Genomic DNA, 19,845 nt, shown 5'->3' on the forward strand with positions numbered 1-19,845 from the left:
CAGGAGACGCCTCCTGATTCATAGTGAGAAAGCAGGGCAATTGGCTAATTATCTTAGGTACCTGTACATGAATGCAAGAAGCCTGGGAAATAAGCAGGGAGAACTGGAAGTCCTGGCACACTCAAGGAACTCTGATGTGATTGGAATAACAGAGACTTGGTGGGGTAACTCACATGACTGGAGCTCTGTCATGGAGGGGTATAAACTGTTCAGGAAGGACAGGCGGGGGAGAAAAGGTGGGGGAGTTGCACTGTATGTAAGAGAGCTCTGTGATTGCTCAGAGCTCCAGTATGAAACCAGAGAAAAACCTGTTGAGAGTCTTTGCGTCGAGTTTAGAGGCGAGAGCAACAAAGGTGATGTCATGGTGGGCGTCAGCCATAGACCACCAGACCAGAAGGATTAGGTAGACAAGGGTTTCTTCAGACAACTAACGGCAGTTTCCAGATCACAGGCTCCGGTTCTCATGGGGGACTTCAGTCACCCTGACATCTGCTGGGAGAGCAATACAGTGGTACACAGACAATCCAGGAAGTTTTTGGAGAGTGCTGGGACAACTTCCTGGTGCAAGTGCTGGAGGAACCAACTAGGGGCCATGCTCCTCTTGACCTGCTGCTCACAAACAGGGAAGAATTGGTAGGGGAATAGCAGTGGGTGGCAACCTGGGCAGCAGTGACCATGAGATGGTCGAGTTCAGGATCCTGACAAAAGGAAGAAAGGAGAGCAGCAGAATATGGACCCTGGACTTCAGAAAAGCAGATTTTGACTCCCTCAGGGAACTGATGGGCAGGATCCCCTGGGAGGCTAAAATGAGGGGGAAAGGAGCCCAGAAGAGCTGGCTGTATTTTAAAGAAGCCTTATTAAGGACGCAGGAGCAACCCATCCCAATGTGCAGAAAGAATAGCAAGTATGGCAGGCGACCAGCTTGGCTTAACAGAGAAATCTTCAGTGAGCTTAAACACAAAAAGGAAGCTTACAAGAAGTGGAAACTTGGACAGATGACTAGGAAGGAGTATAAAAGTATTGCTTGAGCATGCAGGGGTGGAATCAGGAAGGCCAAAGCACAGCTGGAGTTGCAGCTAGCAAGGGATGTGAAGGGTAACAAGAAGGGTTTCTACAGGTAATGTGGAAAAAGCTGAAGTACTCAATGCTTTTTTTGCCTCAGTCTTCACAGACAAGGTCAGCTCCCAGACTGCTGCACTGGGAAGCACAGTATGGATAGAAGGTAAGCAGCTCTCAGTGGTGAAAGAACAGGTTAAGGACTATTTAGAAAAGCTGGACGTGCACAAGTCCATGCAGCCGGATCTAATGCATCCAAGGGTGCTGAGGGCGCTGGCTGATGTGATTGCAGAGCCATTGGCCATTATCTTTGAAAACTTGTTGTGATCAGGGGAGGTCTTGGACAATTGGCAAAAGGAAAATATAGTGCCTATCTTTAAAAAAGGGAAGAAAGAGAATCCGGGGAACACAGACTGGTCAGCCTCACCTCAGTCCCTGGAAAAATCATGGAGCAGGTCTTCAAGGAATCCATTTTGAAGCACTTGGAGGAGAGGAAGGTGATCAGGAACAGTCAACATGGATTCATCAAGGGCACGTCATGCCTGATCAACCTGATTGCCTTCTATGATTGGATAACTGGCTCTGTGGAGATGGGTGGACGTGATTTACCTTGACTTTAGCAAAACTTTTGATACCGTCTCCCACAGTATTCTTGCCAGCAAGTTAAAGTAGTAAGGATTGGATGAATGGACTATAAGGTGGATAGAAAACTGGCTAGATCGTCGGGCTCAATGGCTTGATGTCTAGTTGGCAGCCAGTATCAAGCGGAGTGCCCCAGGGGTCAGTCCTGGGGCTGGTTTTGTTCAACATCTTCATTAATGATCTGGATGATGGGATGGATTGTGCCTTCAACAAGTTCACAGATCACACTAAGCTGGGGGAGAGGTAGATATGCTGGAGGGTAGGGAAAGGATCCAGAGTGACCTAGACAAATTGAAGGATTGGGCCAAAAGAAATCTGATGAGGTTCAACAAGGACAAGTGCTGAGTCCTGCACTTAGGACGGAAGAATCCCATGCACTGCTACAGGCTTGGGACCAACTGGCTAAGCAGCAGTTCTGCAGAAAAGGACCTGGGGATTACCGTTGATGAGAAGCTGGATATGAGTCAACAGCGTGCCCTTGTTGCCAAGAAGGCTAATGGCATATTGGGCTGCTTTAGTAGAAGCATTGCCAGCAGATTGAGGAAAGTGATTATTCCCCTCTATTCAGCACTGGTGAGGCCACATCTGGAGTATTGCATCCAGTTTTTGACCCCCCACTGCAGAAAGGATGAGGACAAATTGGAGAGAGTCCAGCAGAGGGCAACACAAATGATTGGGACTGGGGCACATGATTTATGAGGAAAGGCTGAGGGAACTGGGATTATTTAGTCTGCAGAAGAGAAGAGAGAGGGGGGATTTGATTGCAGCCTTCAACTATCTGAAGGGGGGGGTTCCAAAGAGGATGGAGCTAGGCTGTTCTCAATGGTGGCAGATGACAGAACAAGGAGCAATGGTCTCAGGTTGCAGTGGGGGAGGTCTAGGTTGGATATTAGGAAAAAATATTTCACTAGGAGGGCAGTGAAGTACTGGAAAGGTTACCTAGGGAGGTGGTGGAATCTCCATCCTTAGAGGTTTTTAAGGCCCGGCTTGACAAAGCCTTGGCTGGGATTGGACTAGATGACCTCCTGAGGTCTCTTCCAACCCTCATCTTCCATGATTCTATGGGTCAGACCAATGGTTCATCTAGCTCAGTATTCTGTCTCTGACAGTGACCAGTTCCTGAGCTTTAGGGGGAGTGTATAGAACAGGGCAATTTAGAGAGATCCATTTGTCTTCCTTTCCTGGTTTCTGGCAGTTAGAGGTTTAGGTTTGCCCCGAGCATGGGGTTACATCCCTGACTATCCTGGCTAATAACCATTGATGGACCTATCCTCCAGGAACTTTAGTTTTTTTCTGAACCCAGTTATATTTTTGGCCATCACCACATCCCATGGCAACGAGTTCCATAGATTAGTTGTGGGTTGTGTAAAAATGTATTTCCTCTTGTTTGTATTAAACCTGTTGCCTATTCATTTCATGGGGTAGGCCCTGGGTTTTGTATTGTGGGAAAGGGTAAACAACACTTGGGTAAACAGTGTTCAAGGTTTAGGTGTACTATGGTTTAGGTATATAGTGCCATTCTGATGTTTTTCGGTGATATTTTCTATCCCTTTCCTAATAGTTCCTAACACTGCCAGCCTTTTTGATTGCTGCTGTGCACTGAGCTGAAGTTTTCAGAGAACTGCCCACAATGACTCCAAGATCTCTTTCTTGAGTGGTAACAGCTAACCCAGAACCCATCTTTATATATGTGTAGTTGGGATTTTCCTTTTAATGTGCATTCCTTTGCATTTATCAATGCTGAATTTCATCTGCCATTTTGTTGCCCAGTCACCCAGTTTTGTAAGATACCCCTGTAACTCTTCACAGTAGCTTTGGACTTAATTACCTTGAATAATTTCAGTATCATCTGCAAACTTTGCCACTTCACTGTTCACTCCTTTTTCCAGATCATTAATGAGTATGCTGAGCAGCACAGATCCCAGTACAGATCCGTGGGGGACCTCGCTGTTTAACTCTCTCCATTGTGAAAACGGACCATTTATTCCCATCCTATGTTTCCCTGTCTTTTAACCAGTTACTGATCCATGAGAGGACCTTTCCTCTTATCCCATGACTGCTTAGTTTCCTTAAGAGCCTTGGGTAAGCAACCCTGTCAAAGGCTTTCTGAAAATCCAAGTACACTATATCAACTGAATCAGCCTTGTCCACATGCTTGTTGACCCCCTCAAAGAATTCTAACAGATTGGTGAGGCATGATTTCCTTTTACAAAAGCTGTGTTGACTCTCCCACAACAAATCTTGTTCATCTATGTGATTTAGGGTGTCTCCATTGGGGGGGTGGGGGGAAGACTAAATTTGAGATGCTCTACAGGGTCCTAACTGCAAAAAGTGTTGAGCTCCCCATTTCTGAATAGTCAGACCCTAGTGCTAGCCATCCCAAGGCACTTCACAGACATTAGATAGGGAAACTGCTCCACCCAGCATGGTTTGAAAGGACTTGCAAACTTTATTTTGTTTTGTGACCTCAAACCTGTCTTCACATCACCATGTGTCTCTGGAGGAGCCATCCTGGTCTAATCAGGTTAAAAAAGCCAACGCTCTCAAAGATGCACAACAGAGCATAACAGATCTGCCAACAGGTAGGGGATTTTACACAACAACGTGTGAACACCAATGTCGAGGTGTAACAGGGAAGCTTATGGATGGAGCATGAGTATGAATGGGGAAGCCCCAGACACCAACCTGTAAATTATAATGACTATAATGAGGCTTCAGTCCTGCCTTTTCCATGGAACATTAGCCAAACACAACATCAAACAAAGATGCTACATTTTCCTCCAACAAACTGCAAGGGTCCCAAGGGAGATTACTGCAGCACTGCAAGTACCATAATTAAATAGTTCTTTCCCCCAACCCTCAACAGCTAAGCACTTCAAACTACCTATGTGGATGTCACCCATGTTATCTGCCATTCAGCTGCCAAATTTTTCCTAAAACTGTTAGTGATTAACTCTTTGCACAGTCCTGGTTCATCTTGTTCTATTTCAATGTGCTCCCCTCAGCTCATTCATAACCACCACAGGAGTGGATTTATCTAAGAGCTCAAAGGCTGGATAGGGACGGTTGATCTGGTACCCTACACACCGCATCACTAACACAGCATGTGCCAGGATTCCAAAGAACCACGCATACAAGGGGTTCACCCTTTTCTGGATTAATGTCAATTTATTTAACTTTAATGGGAGCTGCTGGCTATGCGGTATTCTGAAAAAGCAAGCTGCGTATTTAGGTGCATAAATGTGGACTGAGAGGCCTAACTTGAAACACCCATTTTTCAAGGTCTGGCCTTAGTCTTTTCCTGCACTCTCTTGTTGAGAGCAGATGCCTGCTGTGTGTATTGAGATTAAGTTGCTCTTTTACACATTTATCTTCTGCTGCAATCCACCAATTTCTACCTTTTCTGCTTTTCTGGCCTGGGGTTAGCATGATCTAAGGCCAAAAATCCCTCTCCTTGGGGGAGAAGCTAGAGCTCGGGAGGAGAAGAGCTGAAGACTTTTTTGGCTTTATTTTTTATATTTTCTAGCCTTTTAACTTTTCTTTTGCCTTCTTGGGAGGGGAAGGATGATCACTTGGGGCTTCCAATCACGAAGATATGGCAGAGAGGGAGCCTTGAGCCCCTGCATTCTTTTTGTCCAATATGAAATCGGAAAAGATGCATAGGGAGTACATCTCAGAAAGAGCTCAGATCTTCCTCCTGGGAAGAGAGTCAGCAAGGATTCCTTGCCAAGTGACTACTACCCACTGGAGAACCTGGGAGATGGCCCTGGAGCTTATTCAATGTGGGATGGATTAGGCGGGGAGATTTTTGGACCTACCCCTACAGAATCCTTGGCTGGAGAGGATAAGCCAGCCTGTTGAGTCTCAAGTACTGAAGAGGACTGACCTGCCCTTGTGGGAGTATCTCCTGAGGAGTCTCTGCTTTTTTGAGGGGGCGGGGGAAATGCAGAGGCCCCAGCAAGTCATCCAAACACACGGTCCTTTGCCATGGCCAAGCATGGATCCACAGGCTGGGAGCAATTGTGGCAAAATAGCCCTTCTGAGGCTCCCGAGAGCATCTGTTCATGGGTGGAGCAGGTTGTGGCCCTGGGTGTGCTCTGCCAAGCTATGTGGAAGAGTCTACTCACCGCAGACACACTCCCTCGTTGCTTGGCATGATGCAGTGGCTCTCCTCCTTCGGCGCCCCCTCCCGACAGCTGCTCTGTACCTGCTTTGATCTGCCTCTTCCTGTGACTTGGCTCTTCGGCCAGGTCAATAACAGTCCCACCCTTTCCAGCATGCCAATGGTTCGGCCCAACTTCAGGCTTTTGGGGCCTGCCAGCCCTTGGCTCCAGAGTCGTCATGCCCCCTGCCCTAGTAGGGGAACCCAGGCCCGCCCTCTACCCTCTGTTCCAGCCCCAGGGGCTCTGTATTAAGCAGAGGAGGAGTGTGCAGACGCCCTGCCGTACATCTGGGCTGCTTCCTACTGTGGCCGGGCTTTTCTCACAGTCTCTGCCCCGGCTTATTCTTCTGTTGGTCCCAAAACAAAGGGCAGCCCAAACTACTTATGAGAGACAAAAAGGTCCTGTACCAGGCCTACCTGTCCCAAGGAGGCTCTAGCCCCAGCCAAACCTTCCTTCCTTCACAGGGCTAGCTCAAAAGGTCTACTCCCTCTCCCAGTCAGCCACCACTGAGCTAGACTTTTCCTCTGTCTCCCGCCTTCAGGCTTGAAACCTTGCACAGGGGAACAGGGTGGGGCTGACTGGGGCCAGAGGCTCTGATTATCCCCTTCCTGGTCACTGAGGTCTGTATACTTCATCACAAGCTGGGATTGCAAATTCCTTCAGTTAATACTCTCAGGTGGTGTTAGTTAACACCGGGAAGCACTTTAAAAAGGTGTTTTTATTTTGACAATATTCCTTTATTCTGAAATTCTGAGCCTTTACCTTCCTCTTCTGTCATTTTGGCCTCGTTCTGATGTATCTGTAAAAACCTTATGTTCTTCTTACTTGATAAAAAAAAGGGGCTAGGAGAGGAGACAAAGAAGCAGATCGTGTTTTTCCATGGGAAATCAATTTTAAATCCTCAGCTCACGACCCTGTCGGCTAAATTACCTGTCCCTCCCTCACCTCCATATGAAGCCGAGGATGACTCTAGAGCTGAATAAGGATACTCAGACCGGCTTGAGTTAGAGGCAAAGCGTGGGCATACTCTGTGTACATTTTTCCCATGCGGCTCTGCTCCTAAGATAGACACTAATGTTGGGCCTCTCTCAAGCAGGGACTGCAAGTCTGCTAAAACCTGGCCAATTTTTGTGCAAGAGAAAGAGAGAGATGTGGCAGATGGAGACGAGGAGACCAAATATGCTTATTTCCACTTGTGATCTAAACAACATTTGAACCTAGGACTCCAGAAGCCTAGTGAACTAACTACTAAGCTCCCTCGATCAGCTGGCTTTACAGAACAGAGGAGGGTAAACCTGATTAGCTGTCTGTATCATGGTCAATTCAAATATATAGGAAACCTAGTTAAAAATACTGAGAAAGAATCATAGTATCTAACTTTTACTAAAGTTAGAAACTTTAAGTTTTCTTTTCTTTTAATGAAATATAAACAGCAGTGGAGGATATTTTAGGTAGCCGGCTAACAGGTGTTATGAGGCCAAAGCTTCCTAGAGAGGGAAAACACCTAATCAGTTGCAGAGTAGATTCCTCTGCGGTCCCCAAACAAAGGATGCATCAGATATTAACCTGGTATGTTTGATCTTAGTCAAATGGCCAAGGTACAATATTATAAGTTTTTAAAACTTCTGAAGAGTAATTTAACAGAAAACTATTCTCATTATGTTTTACCATAAATATTTTAATATCACTCCTTCCCTGAAAACTATGTTAATGACAGTGCAGAATTCTACATTCTCTATTAATTTCTAGTGATTTTAAGGGCAATTGCTATGGAATCCTATTACATTTCTATTGAAATCTACTAGTTTAATCTGTATTAAAGTCTACAGGGCTCTTCCATAAAGTAAAGACTATATCTAAGCTGAATTTAGTTTTACATTTAAAACATCTTTTAGGATCCCATATTCTCTAGAGGGCCTTTGTATAATGGCAGCTGCAAGTTCTGAAGTGTGAAGGGAGAACCGCACCTGAAAGTGATGCTCTATTATTTTGATTTTTAAGGACAAAATCTATTTTAAAATATACATAACAGTAATTTGAAGTCACAACGGCATTTTAAAATGTATTTAAATTCAATTTATTTAAAACAATTTAAAGAAATACTTAACAGTTATCTCACACTCCAGTTATCTCACTCACACACACCTGCATTTTTCAAATAGTTTGAGAAGGGAAGGCACCCACTCTTGGGGGCCTACCGTCTTGGTCACCCACCCCACATGGATCACGATGACTGTTAGTGAAATATATGGTTTCAGAATAACAGCCGTGTTAGTCTGTATTCGCAAAAAGAAAAGGAGTACTTGTGGCACCTTAGAGCCTAACCAATTTATTTGAACATAAGCTTTCGTGAGCTACAGCTCACTTCATCGGATGCATACTGTGGAAACTGCAGAAGACATTATATACACAGAGACCATGAAACAATACCTCCTCCCATCCCACTCTCCTGCTGGTAATAGCTTATCTAAAGTGATCACTCTCCTTACAATGTGTATGATAATCAAGTTGGGCCATTTCCAGCACAAATCCAGGTTTTCTCACCCTCCGCCCCCCCCCCCACACAAACTCACTCTCCTGCTGGTAATAGCCCATCCAAGTTGGGCTTGCTTATCATACACATTGTAAAGAGAGTGGTCACTTTGGATGGGCTATTACCAGCAGGAGAGTGAGTTTGTGTGGGGGCGGGGGGGGGGGGGCGGAGGGTGAGAAAACCTGGATTTGTGCTGGAAATGGCCCAACTTGATTATCATACACATTGTAAGGAGAGTGATCACTTTAGATAAGCTATTACCAGCAAGAGAGTGGATGGGAGGAGGTATTGTTTCATGGTCTCTGTGTATATAATGTCTTCTGCAGTTTCCACAGTATGCATCCGATGAAGTGAGCTGTAGCTCACGAAAGCTGATGCTCAAATAAATTGGTTAGTCTCTAAGGTGCCACAAGTACTCCTTTTCTTTTAGTGAAATATATGTCATTTGTGTTTATGTATCAAACAGAGAAGTGTATGTACATATGCATTCCATCTGTGATAGACCAGTGAACTCACTGACACCCACTGGAGTTCACTGGTCTATCACAGGCCAAATGGGATGATCTCTAAGGGACACTGTTTTTTCTACAATGGTCCCCACTGTAATGTCTCGGCACTGATGGGTTGGGGGGGGGTGGTTTTCTTTGTATAACTATTATGCACATGCGCTCTATGGGGGGAGGGATAGCTCAGTGGTTTGAGCATTGGCCTGCTAAACCCAGGGTTGTGAGTTCAATCCTTTGAGGGGGCCATTTAGGGATCTGGGGCAAAAATTGGGGATTGGTCCTGCTTTGAGCAGGGGGTTGGACTAGATGACCTCCTGAGGTCCCTTCCAACTCTGATATTCTATGATTCTATGATTCTGAGATGTAGAATCAGACATCTTGCAAATCAAAATATCACACACACACCCCTCTTGCCCTCACCACAAGTGTTGTTACTTGAGTATATTAGTGAAATATATATTTTGGGCCCACTCCTGTCACTCTCATTCCTTTCTTGGGTAGCAATCCCACCAACTTCCACAGGCATGTAGCCTTAATAAGGATAGCAGGATTGGGCCCTCAGTGTATTAGCATGTGCTTTTCTACGCCACACCCATGATTGTTACTCTAATATGTACCTGTGAATTTGACCACACATATGCAAATTTAACACACCCACGGGTACATTTACGTCTGAATTCTACTACTCTTCACTCATAAAAGTGAGAGGAAAAGACAGACAGACAAATGTATCCCTCTTTGCTCTAAGAAATAGCACACGTGATCAGAACACCTACAGAAACAATCCATAACGCCAGCCAGCAGCTTAATCCCAACATTCCAAACTACCACCACAAAAATTAACTCACCTGTGGAATTTTCTGTTAGACTCCACTTGCAACCTGAACAGTCTGCTGCTAGGAAGCCTGACAATAAAATGCAAGTATAAAATGCTGAACAAAGGGCAAAAATATTGCAGGGGGTGGTATAACCAGAATAGCCCATGTACGGACAAGGAATATGCCCTCTTCACTCCACTTGTGAAGGACAACAACTGAACAGAAGTCATTCTTGCCCTTCATGGAATTAAAAGCCATATTCAGTGTCCACATATGGAGTATCACTAAAATATGAGATACGCTAAGACTATATATTTCTAACTATATTTTACATTACATAAACAGTTTAGGGGCAGGGAGTGTGCAATTATTACAGATGATCCCAGGTATTAATACTCTCTATCAGATCATTAGTGCAAAACCTTTCACCAGGAAGGAGATTTCTTGCTAATATTTAGATCAGTGACATAATCAGGCCACAGAAAGCCTGACAGGCAGGGGCTGCTGTATGTTCCTAACAGCTATGGTCCCCATCTGTTAATGCTCTCCCCTCCACTCCCAGGGAAAGCGTGTGTGTGAGGTGAAAATGAAACAAAACAAAAAACACAAACCAAAACAAAACCAGACAGACACATGACCAAAGATGGATGCCAAACTGGGACTTCTCCACATCCCAGAAAGTTCCTAAAATCCAGGTTCTCTCCCCATCTGACCCACCAGTCACTTTAAAGAAAAAAGATAAACTAGTCTTGAATAATTTTTTCAAGTTACAACAGACTTAAATCTAAATGAGTTTTCAAAAGTTAGGGTACACGTCACACTAGGATCACATATGAACACCAGCATTAGCGCACACTGTCGAGCATTTAATACGTGAAGGTATAAAGCAACTATTGTTCAGGGAGTAGAGTAATATGTAACCAGATACTCTCTGGGTTCATCTAAAAGATGCCTTTCCGAGCATTTCACTGGCTTGTTCAGCAGTGAACATATTTCTGCTAACACACAGAGCTACATTCATGGCTGACAAACAGGCCAAGATATGCAGGTTCTTTTCTTCACTCACTTTTGTGTGTGTTAGAAATGGAGTAAACCTGTGTTCATCAGTGCAATAGGCTCGTGTTAACTGTTCCTTATGGTTAATTGAGTGCCTACGGTTGGTTTTACTTTGAACCCCATTTTGATGTGTTTTCTTAGGCCAATCCAATGGTATTTGATTTAAAGGCAGAAGACGGATACTGTAAAATTGCCATCATGAGGTTCTCTATTAATCCTTACTCAATGGCTCTGAGATCAAATTGGCTCAGTTAACCCGCCAAATAAAGTTTTCCTGCCTGTACCGCAAATTCCGTGTGGAATCCAAAAGCGCACCTGGGGCCTGACTCTTCAGTCACCCTTCCGCTATAAAGGACAATTCTGACTGTGGAACATGAAGGGGAGTGAGATAACATCTTTTACCTCACCCACCTTGTCTCTCTAACATCCTGGGACCGACACAGCCCCAACAACACTGTACACAACTGTGGAGCATGCAGCAGACTAGAATCCAGCTCCCTCTCATGGAATTCTACCAGCTCCATTGGGGTCTTCACTCGGGAACAGAGATGTGTTCTTTTGAGTTTGCTAACTGGATTCAACTAACGTGAAGTAAAATTCTAGCGAAGACATGATATGCAAATTGCTTTGTCTTCACTAGGATTTCACTTCATGTTAGTTAACTAACTCGAGTTAAGAACACACTTTTTTCCTTGTGAAGACAAGGTCATTGAGAGAGTCCAAGCTTCCTGCCTTTTCTCCTCCAAAGTAACACCTAAAACTAACACCTATGCCCCCCACCTCCCTTCCAATAAAGCAGTCCTGCTACAATGACCACACACTGTTCTGTTATGTGCCGGATTGCCACAGCCTATCCTTTCACTGCCTGTAGACGGTACATTTTTAGGGCAGGAGCCTGTTAGCTGTTTGGCACACATTCCCCACTGTACATGTCCTATGCACCTTCAGCACTGTAAGCAATAAATCAGAGTAAACACATGACTCAAAGCCACAGTAGGTGTAGCATAAGGGACAGTTTTTACAATCAATATTTTTTAAAAAGCATTTTCTTGCATTGTGTCTTTGTTGTGTAGCAGGTGGAGACTATTTATTTTTGGTACGCTACTGCCTTTGGCAGATTACTGCTTTTTAACTCTGCATATCTGTTGATAAAAAAGGGTTTAGAGGCTGGGACTGATGACTAAAACATACATTTGTGTGTCATAAGCCACACACATCACAGGTTTTACTGAGTGTGGTTAGCTAGTATGGTACTAAGAAATTCTTGGGCGCGTGTTCACCTCAAGAGGGATCCACACAGACAAATACTCAAAGAAGAATTAAGCAGCCCCTTCCATAAGAGGTCTGTTTGTTCTCTACCTCACAGCAGTGGTTCAGAACCACAGGTACATTTACCTCTGGAGCTACACAGATGTCTTCCAGTGAGTACTCAGCTCATCTAGATCAGTGCTTCTCAACCTGGAGGCTGCAACCACCGGGGGGAGGAGGGGTGCGGTGCGGGATGGCTTTAGGGGTGGCAAGCAGGACCCCACAAAGCTAAGTTTCATGCTTCAGCTCTGGGCGGCGGGACTTGGGCTTCAGACAAGGCTCACAAGTGAAAAACAGGTTCAAGTATCACACTAAAATGTAAGTACAATATTTATATTCCAATTGATTTATTTTATAATTATGTGGTAAAAATGAGAAAGTCAGCACTTTTTCAGTAATAGTGTGCTGTGACCCTTTTGTATTTTTATGTCTGAGTTTGTAAGCAAGTAGTTTTTAAGTGAGGTGAAACTTGGGGTATGCAAGACCACTCCTGAAAGGGGTACAGTAGTCTTGAAACTTTGAAAACCATTGCCTTAAGGGACAACAGAACAGGTTAAAAATTCTGATTGATACAGGAACAGAAAGAAGTAACTCCCAGTGTTGAAAAAATAATTCTGTTATAAATATTGACAGGTAACATTTTCAAAAGCTCAATGTCTTAGAAGCCCAAGTTCCATTTTCAAAAGTGAAATAGCACTTTTAGAATCTAATTCCTATATTGCATTTAGACTTCCTGAGTGCCTGTCATATCCGAAATGGGACTTAATGTGCTTTTGAAATTCTTACCCAAGAATCTCAGTACAAATGCATTTTTTAAGATGACACATTGTGAGTTAAAAGCTAGCAGTGGGTTAAATTCATTGAGGATGTAACTCCATTGACTTGTTGACTCCAGTGACTTCAAGGGAGTTGAACCAGAACTTAGACAAAACAATCTACAAGATCACTGCCAATTTGGCTTGACCTATACTGAAAGTAAACACCCATGATTTCAGAGGTTAAGGGGCAACAGAGCCATGAATACAGCTGCAATAAAATATATACATTTACATTCTAAAATACAATGAACACACGGTTTTGTGCACATCAATCTGCATCTGCTAGAGCTTGAAAATACACAGAATTTGTTTTAGCAGGGGAGAAATTTGACGGCTCAGGGGAATAGAAAATAAGAGCCTCTCACCGACAGGTCTCCTGTTCAAATCTGTCCTAGCCAGTCGTAACAGATGGCCATTTCTGAAGGCTGTTCAGTAACTTATGAACTGAGGGACTGTCTCAGTCAGTCTCCTAGTGGACAACTTGTCCATGTCACAAACACATGCTGTTGGCATTTTTGGCAGATCCAGTGGAGAAGCAAAAGATGATATAGGCAGGTAACAACTACTCCCTACCTGATAAAAGGAGCTCCCGCCAGAAGAGGGTTGAATCAGATCAATGGGATCGTATGTAGGAAGATCATGCTGCAGCTGCCTTTGCGACACCTATTCTCAGAGTCTCAACAACTGAAGATTAGACAACTTAGTTCATGATTGCCTCCTGTGCTTTGTGCCTTGTAAGCAGGATCCTATGAATATTTACCAAGCTTCCCCTGGAAGATGCTTTGAGTTTGCTGACTAAAATCACCGGGGGAGGTAGAGACGAGGAAATTGAAGGATCCTCAGAACTCCAAGACCAGGAGGAGCCACACACATTCTCTCCTTGAAAACGGAGAGAAAATTACTGTGATCTCAAGACCAACTATGGGAATAGTAAATGGTGCCATGATCAATTCTGAACAAATTCCAAGCTAATGTCCTTTCTCTGGGTCTCCCAGTTTCTCTGTGCTTTAGCCTGGGAGCTCTTGGGGCAAGGACTTTCTAACAGCATAGGGCACGCTGTCAGCACTTAATTGGTGTGGAATCCAAGACACCATGTGTACAGCTGTTATTTTGTAGAACATTCTAGTCTAGGAATAGCAGCTAGTGAGTAGCCTCCCTGGCAGAGAGGGCTATTTGAGAGTCCACAGAAGAAGAGTTATGTAGGATAGGAAGTTACCTCAAGAGTTATTTCTGCCCAGGAATAAATGAAACCAAAGGAGTTAATTCTCAGTGGGGTGAGGATGGAGTCAAATTCAGATCTAGGCCCGCCCTTTACTGGAAAAGATCCAGGGGAAAGTACTTTAGGAGCAATCGCTCTTTGCATCTTGTAATTTATTTCGCAGCTTCACACTGACTCAAAACCCCTTGTGCCCCCTCCACTGTGAGAAAGTGTTGCACAGTGACATCTGGAACTGCTCCAAGCACACTGCCCTCCTGACGGACTTGAGCAGCCAAGTAATTAGCACCCCTGTGCCATAGTAAAGCCCTATTTCCTGTCCAAGCGCGTTGCACGTGGAAGCCTGACCCCCAAGGGGAAGACAGGCCCCTGGGGAGGGGCTTGAGTGGCTGTGTCATGCAGCCACAGATAGAATGCGTAAAGGTGGGTGGGCAGCAGTAGAAGTCGCCGCCCCAAGCCTTGTGTTCTCATGCCAAAGTCTGCAGTGCGGAAAAATAGGCCGATTCCTCTTGCAATCTTCCTACACAGCTGGTTACTGCCTGCGGATTACTGCAGTCACATGAGCTGCTTTACAGCAAAGCCCAGCTGTCTTCATGAGCTGAGAAGGTCACTGGGAAGACACCCGGCTCAAGAGAGAAACATGCTGCCCTCCACAGGGCAGCTGAGGGCATGATTTGCTGCCAAAGGCAACAAGGGGCAGCAGCATTAACATTCCCCTCCTGGTCACAGGGCAAGAGAAAAATGGCTTCACATTCAAGCCTGTCATCGTGACCCACCCAATGACAGCAGAGAGCAAGTATTTGCCACCTATGTCAGTCTCACCCCATTCATTTGCTGGGCTGCAATCGGGGGGGGAGGGCGGGGGCACAAGATGGTGGATTTGCCAGGAAGTGACAGAATGGTCAAGTTGGAATTTGCCAGTGGCTATTCCCAATTTGCATTTAGGATTTGAAAAATCGTATCAGATGACTGCTCCATAAGGTCTGGGTACTCTGTCTACAGCAGAGGCCAGTACTTGGTGATTCAGACAAAGGCCACACACTGTGTTAACTAGCCATGCTGTACACTGGGGTGGCAGAACATTCCTTCCTGACCCCTGTCATGATCTGCTGACACCTTGAGGCATGCGGACTGATCACTCCTTTCTTAGCACAAGTAGCTAGAAATGTTATCCAGCCCCTTTTCAAAGCCAGCAGCAGCACTGGACTCTTTAGGGAATAGCAACCAAAGGATGAAAGTGATACGCTCTATAAAAGCAGAAGCACAAACGTCCTGTGTGACCAGCTCATAAAATTAATTCCCAAACACATGCTGTCTACACCACTATGCCATGCACACCATTTTAGGGCCCCACCTCTAATCCTTACTCACAGGAGTACTTCCATTGACTACAGTGAGATAGCTCACATGGGTAAGGGCTACGAGATTGGGCTCTTATTTAAGTCCTAGAGGCACAAGGTTTTTAAATCAATCTGTGCTGCAGACTACATGATGAAGGCTACACTGACTGGGCCTTACTCTTTCTGGGGCGAAAGAGGAAGACTGGGTCTGACTCCACTGTGAAGGAACTTCAATTAACATACATGTCAAGGCTATTCCTCTCTTAAAGGGACAGATGTACAAACATGCTTCAGTGCTTGAAATTAAATTAAACAGAAATTTATTTGGGAAAGCCCCTGTTTGCAGCTTAACTTACAAGGGATTTCTTCTGCCTGCAGGGGACGTTTATAGGAGGAACTGTCTCACTTCGTAAGATGCCTTATACAGTTACAACAGCTTGCTGGGATTTGAGCCAGCTTCCCATTTGGATCAAATTGCATCCCTCTGCCACTGACATCCATTAAGAGCGAGCCTGTAGCTCAAAGCTGCCCTCAGGTTTGACTATTTTTCTCCCACCAAAGAAAACCCCCATAACATTTTCTAATGGACTCTTTACTCTTTTCCTAAAAACAGAGGGTGCCCAAACTTTGCCCAGCTAATAGCCCTGTGGGCAACCTGCCAGGATTCCGAGAGCCATGCCCTAGTTGCGTCAAAAAATTCAGAGTGCAGCCAGCCTCATCAGAAACAGAGAGGCACAGAGATGGTAGAGCCCCTCCTGATTGAAACTGATTCAGGGTAACCACAGGCTGCACATCAGTGTCCTGTGGGCCACGGTTATACCTCGGCATCACTTCAGTCAACCCTGCCTTCAAGGGGAGAGTACGGGTAGAAAAATGATAATGCAGCTAAGGGCATACAAGGCCCAGAAGAAGGCTCTCAACATGTGGTCTGAGGGAAAATCTGCTTCTCCCAGGAATTATATCAGCCACCATGGAGCCTGAAACTGCACCAAAAGGACCAGCTGCAGCAGGTGCTACTTCACTCCCCTCTATGCAGGACCCAGACACCAGAGGATCAGCAGGGATCAGAGAGCACAAGGACCAAAAGGTCCCCCCTCCCTCCAAGTCTCCCTCTTGTGGGCTGGCACTCCCTTAGATACCTCACCAGCTGTCTGTTCATGGAGGCAGCTTGACTAGGCCCCTGAACAAAGGAGGGGGCTACTGCAGTACTTGTTCAAGGCTGCCTGATGACTGATGACAGAGGATGGTGAGCAAGGAACTTTGGACAGTGAGAGTGGTGGAGAAGATTGAGTGAAGGGGCACTTTTTTGCATGGTGGCTGCTATTAGAATGGAAGCTCTTTGGGGGCAGGGACTGTGTCTTCCTACATGTTTGAGGAGCCCTGAGCACATTTTGGCCATTGCCACAAGCAAAAAATATATGTTTGTAATCATATTTGGCATCAGAGTCAGGAACAGAGCCCCACCTTTCCTAAAAGTGTGTAGAGCAGAGAGAGCTTGGCTGGAATTTAAGGAGCAGCTTTGGGGTTGATCTTGTTCTGCTGCCACAGTTAGACAAATCCTGCTTTGAACTTGTAAGCCAGGCAAAATGACTCTGGATGCCATTGCTGTGAGAAAGGGAGGGGATGCACCACTGGCTGCTTTGCGGACTATAATTGTGTTTACAACAAAGTGCAGTGCAGCCCAAGCACTGCAAAGCAAATTGCCCTTTGTTATTTAATTAGTGCAGCTCATCAGGATGACACCATCCAGCCCCACCCTTGGGGGGAAGCAGTAATGCTACCTTTTCTACATCGCTGAGCACTCACAGCTCCCTGTGGTCACAACTGTTTGAAAATGGACCCACGCGGTCCTGAGACCGGGATGTTCAGCTGAGGGACTTTTTTCTTTGTGAGCATTTGTCCATCTAGCTCTGCGTCACCACATGACACTGCGTGGTGAGACATGCCAAATCAATAGTCTGTCATTCCCCACCCCCAAATAAGGCTGTTCCCCCATAATCACTCCTCCTCAGGCAAAAGCCTGAGACTGACTTGTCAAAGTTGCCTAAGTGAATTAGGCACCCAAATCCCACTGTAATTCAACAGGATTTGGACACGTAACTCTTTCAAGCAACTTGGAAAAATCAGAGCGCTCGTGACACAGGGTGCATCGTCATTAGGAAGAAAGGACTTGCACTGAGGAGCCAGAACTCTTTCTGGCGTGATCACACAGAAATGGTGGTTACATTTAGGGAGTGGGACGCAGAACTGCTGTTAAATCTCGCGGCAGAAATGAAACCCACAAGCTGCGATTTTTAAGATGCAAATAAAATTAGAGGCCCAAGTAGATGCCGAGGTCTTGCTGAGATCAGTGCGCTCTCCTCCAGCTCAGAGCAAAGGGGAACATATTGCAGTGATGATGAACGAGGCGGGTTGCTGTCTATTTCTTTAAATGTAATGTTAATGCCTTGTAATCAGCTTTAATTTTTAAACAGACCCAGCCCTCCTGTCCATTTCCCCTAATTCATGACACGTGGAAGGTAAATGGCCCTGTGCTTAAACCAGGACAGCATCAGCTGTGACAGCTGGAGGGACTGTAAGTCTCAACTGCCTGATAATAGGAGTGGATGTCAAAATTCTTTTGTGGGGGGGGGGGAGGGACCAGGGAGGGCAAGGGAGGTAGGGGAGATGCTACAAGGTCATCAGGGAGCTGGGAAGCAATGTTTTCAGACAAGGTATATAGTTCACTGCACTGATGGGAAAGTCTGCAAGGGGACGCACGGGGGGCGCAGGCACCCCCCCTCATTTGCTGCTTGGCTTGTACTGAGCATGCTCAGTAACATTGCTGAAGCCGGCTGCCCTCACTCTGCCCCCCCACTATCGGCAGGGCACGGGTCACCCCAAAGATATTAGAGATGCTCCAAGCAGCATTCAAGCTGAAAGGGGGCTTAGTGGGGACTCGCAACTGCTGACAGTTCACCCTCCTCTGTGGAAACTTGTAAACCATCGATAGCTCACAGAGATGCCTCTGAGAAGCAAGGGGTGTGTGTCTTTAAAATGTACCAGATTGCACCCAATAGATAATTAAACACAAATCCAAGCAAGAGATGACTACAGATGTCCCTATAGGGCCAATCCCTCTCTCCTTGCAAATGACTCAATTCAAACCCAGGTTGCAGAGATAAAAAGGGCAGCCTGAGAATTCAAGGGAGCTGCTGCGACAGAGTCATTTGTGTGACAGAAGCATCCAAACTGCAGGTGACACTCCCCACTCCCACCAAGCTGATGACAGTGGAAAGAAGAAAATGGAAGCGGGTATATCAGTTGCACTTTGCATTTATAAAGAGCCTTTCATCCAAGGATCTCAAAGCACAGCATAGGCCATTAAGACAACATTCCCCCAGGTGGGATATTACACCCGGAGTAAAAACGAGGCACCCAGAAGGTAAGCGACTTGCCCAAGTTCACATAGCGGGAGAGCTAGGAATGGAAGCTAGGCTTCCAGCTCCAGTCCCTGCTCTAACCACTAGACAAAACCTCCCTCCCTGTTGAAATCAAGGCCTTAGGAAAAGCTTGCTTAGATCGTGCGAGCCTGCAATATGCCCATGCTTGTTCTTGGGGGACCAAGGTATCTGGATTAAAGGAGAAAGCAGGCATCCAGGGCAGTACACAAGCGAGTTCTCGGCACGGCTATTTTTAGCCCCAGTTGGTGGGCAGACACATATTAATGGCAGCAGCCATCTCATCACCAGTCCTATCCTGTCAAAGCAAAGGAGTGCAGAGCCCGGCACAGCCCAGTGCCAAAAAGCCAGCCGAAGATGGGGGTGCAGTCAGCGCTGGCAAAGATTAATGCTCAACAGCAAGTTAGGGCAGTGACAGGAGGAACATGCAGTCTAACACCCTGGGTTTTAAAGTGGCAGCGTTTGCCTTGCAAAGGGGAGCAAACATTGTTCTGTGCTGGCAGGGCCCAAGAATGGGCGGTGCCAGTGGAATAGCGATCCCAGCCACTGAGTGCAATGAGTGTGGCAGTTCTCAGGCAACAATGCTTCCCATCCTCAGACCAGAGCATCAAAAGGCCCAGTCAGAGCTAATCTTTCACTGAAGTGCTGGGAGTCACTTTGGGAGGGAGAGGAAGCAGGCAGCACTGAGCCATTTGCCACATGTGATCAGAAGACTGCAATTCCTTCATCATGCAAGAAGCGACTTCCTGTTTACCTTGTGGTTTCTCCTGGTTTTGGATGCCAGCGGGGAAGGAGCGCAGGCATGGAGTGAGCGAGCATATGCAGAAAGTAGCCAATGCAAATCTTTGCCAGTCATTTGACAAAGAAAATGCTGGCCCCTCCCGTCTTCTGGTCCATTCAGAAGCCATCTGCTACAATCATCTTCTGTGCCCCTTCTTCAGACCATGTT

The 19,845-nt window shown here is 45.8% G+C and overlaps 1 protein-coding gene across 8 annotated transcripts in view; it reads right to left on the bottom strand.

The window, feature by feature from the left end:
- Positions 1-19,845, bottom strand: part of NRF1 (nuclear respiratory factor 1) — a 105,702-nt gene that overhangs the window by 9,200 nt on the left and 76,657 nt on the right. For 5 of the 8 annotated variants that reach the window (XM_073328932.1, XM_073328927.1, XM_073328928.1 and 2 more), the window contains one exon: positions 9,749-9,805. The exons of 1 other annotated variant lie outside the window; for it this stretch is intronic. In XM_073328932.1, coding sequence (XP_073185033.1) covers positions 9,749-9,805 — 57 coding nt within the window. Of the gene's footprint in view, positions 1-6,623; positions 6,704-9,748; positions 9,806-12,169; positions 12,394-19,845 lie in introns of those variants that run through there. 2 more of the 8 variants (XM_073328933.1, XR_012156870.1) reach the window with 2 other exon arrangements.

This window comes from Lepidochelys kempii, chromosome 1 (genome assembly GCF_965140265.1).
Source record: "Lepidochelys kempii isolate rLepKem1 chromosome 1, rLepKem1.hap2, whole genome shotgun sequence".
Lineage (NCBI taxonomy): Eukaryota > Metazoa > Chordata > Testudines > Cheloniidae > Lepidochelys > Lepidochelys kempii.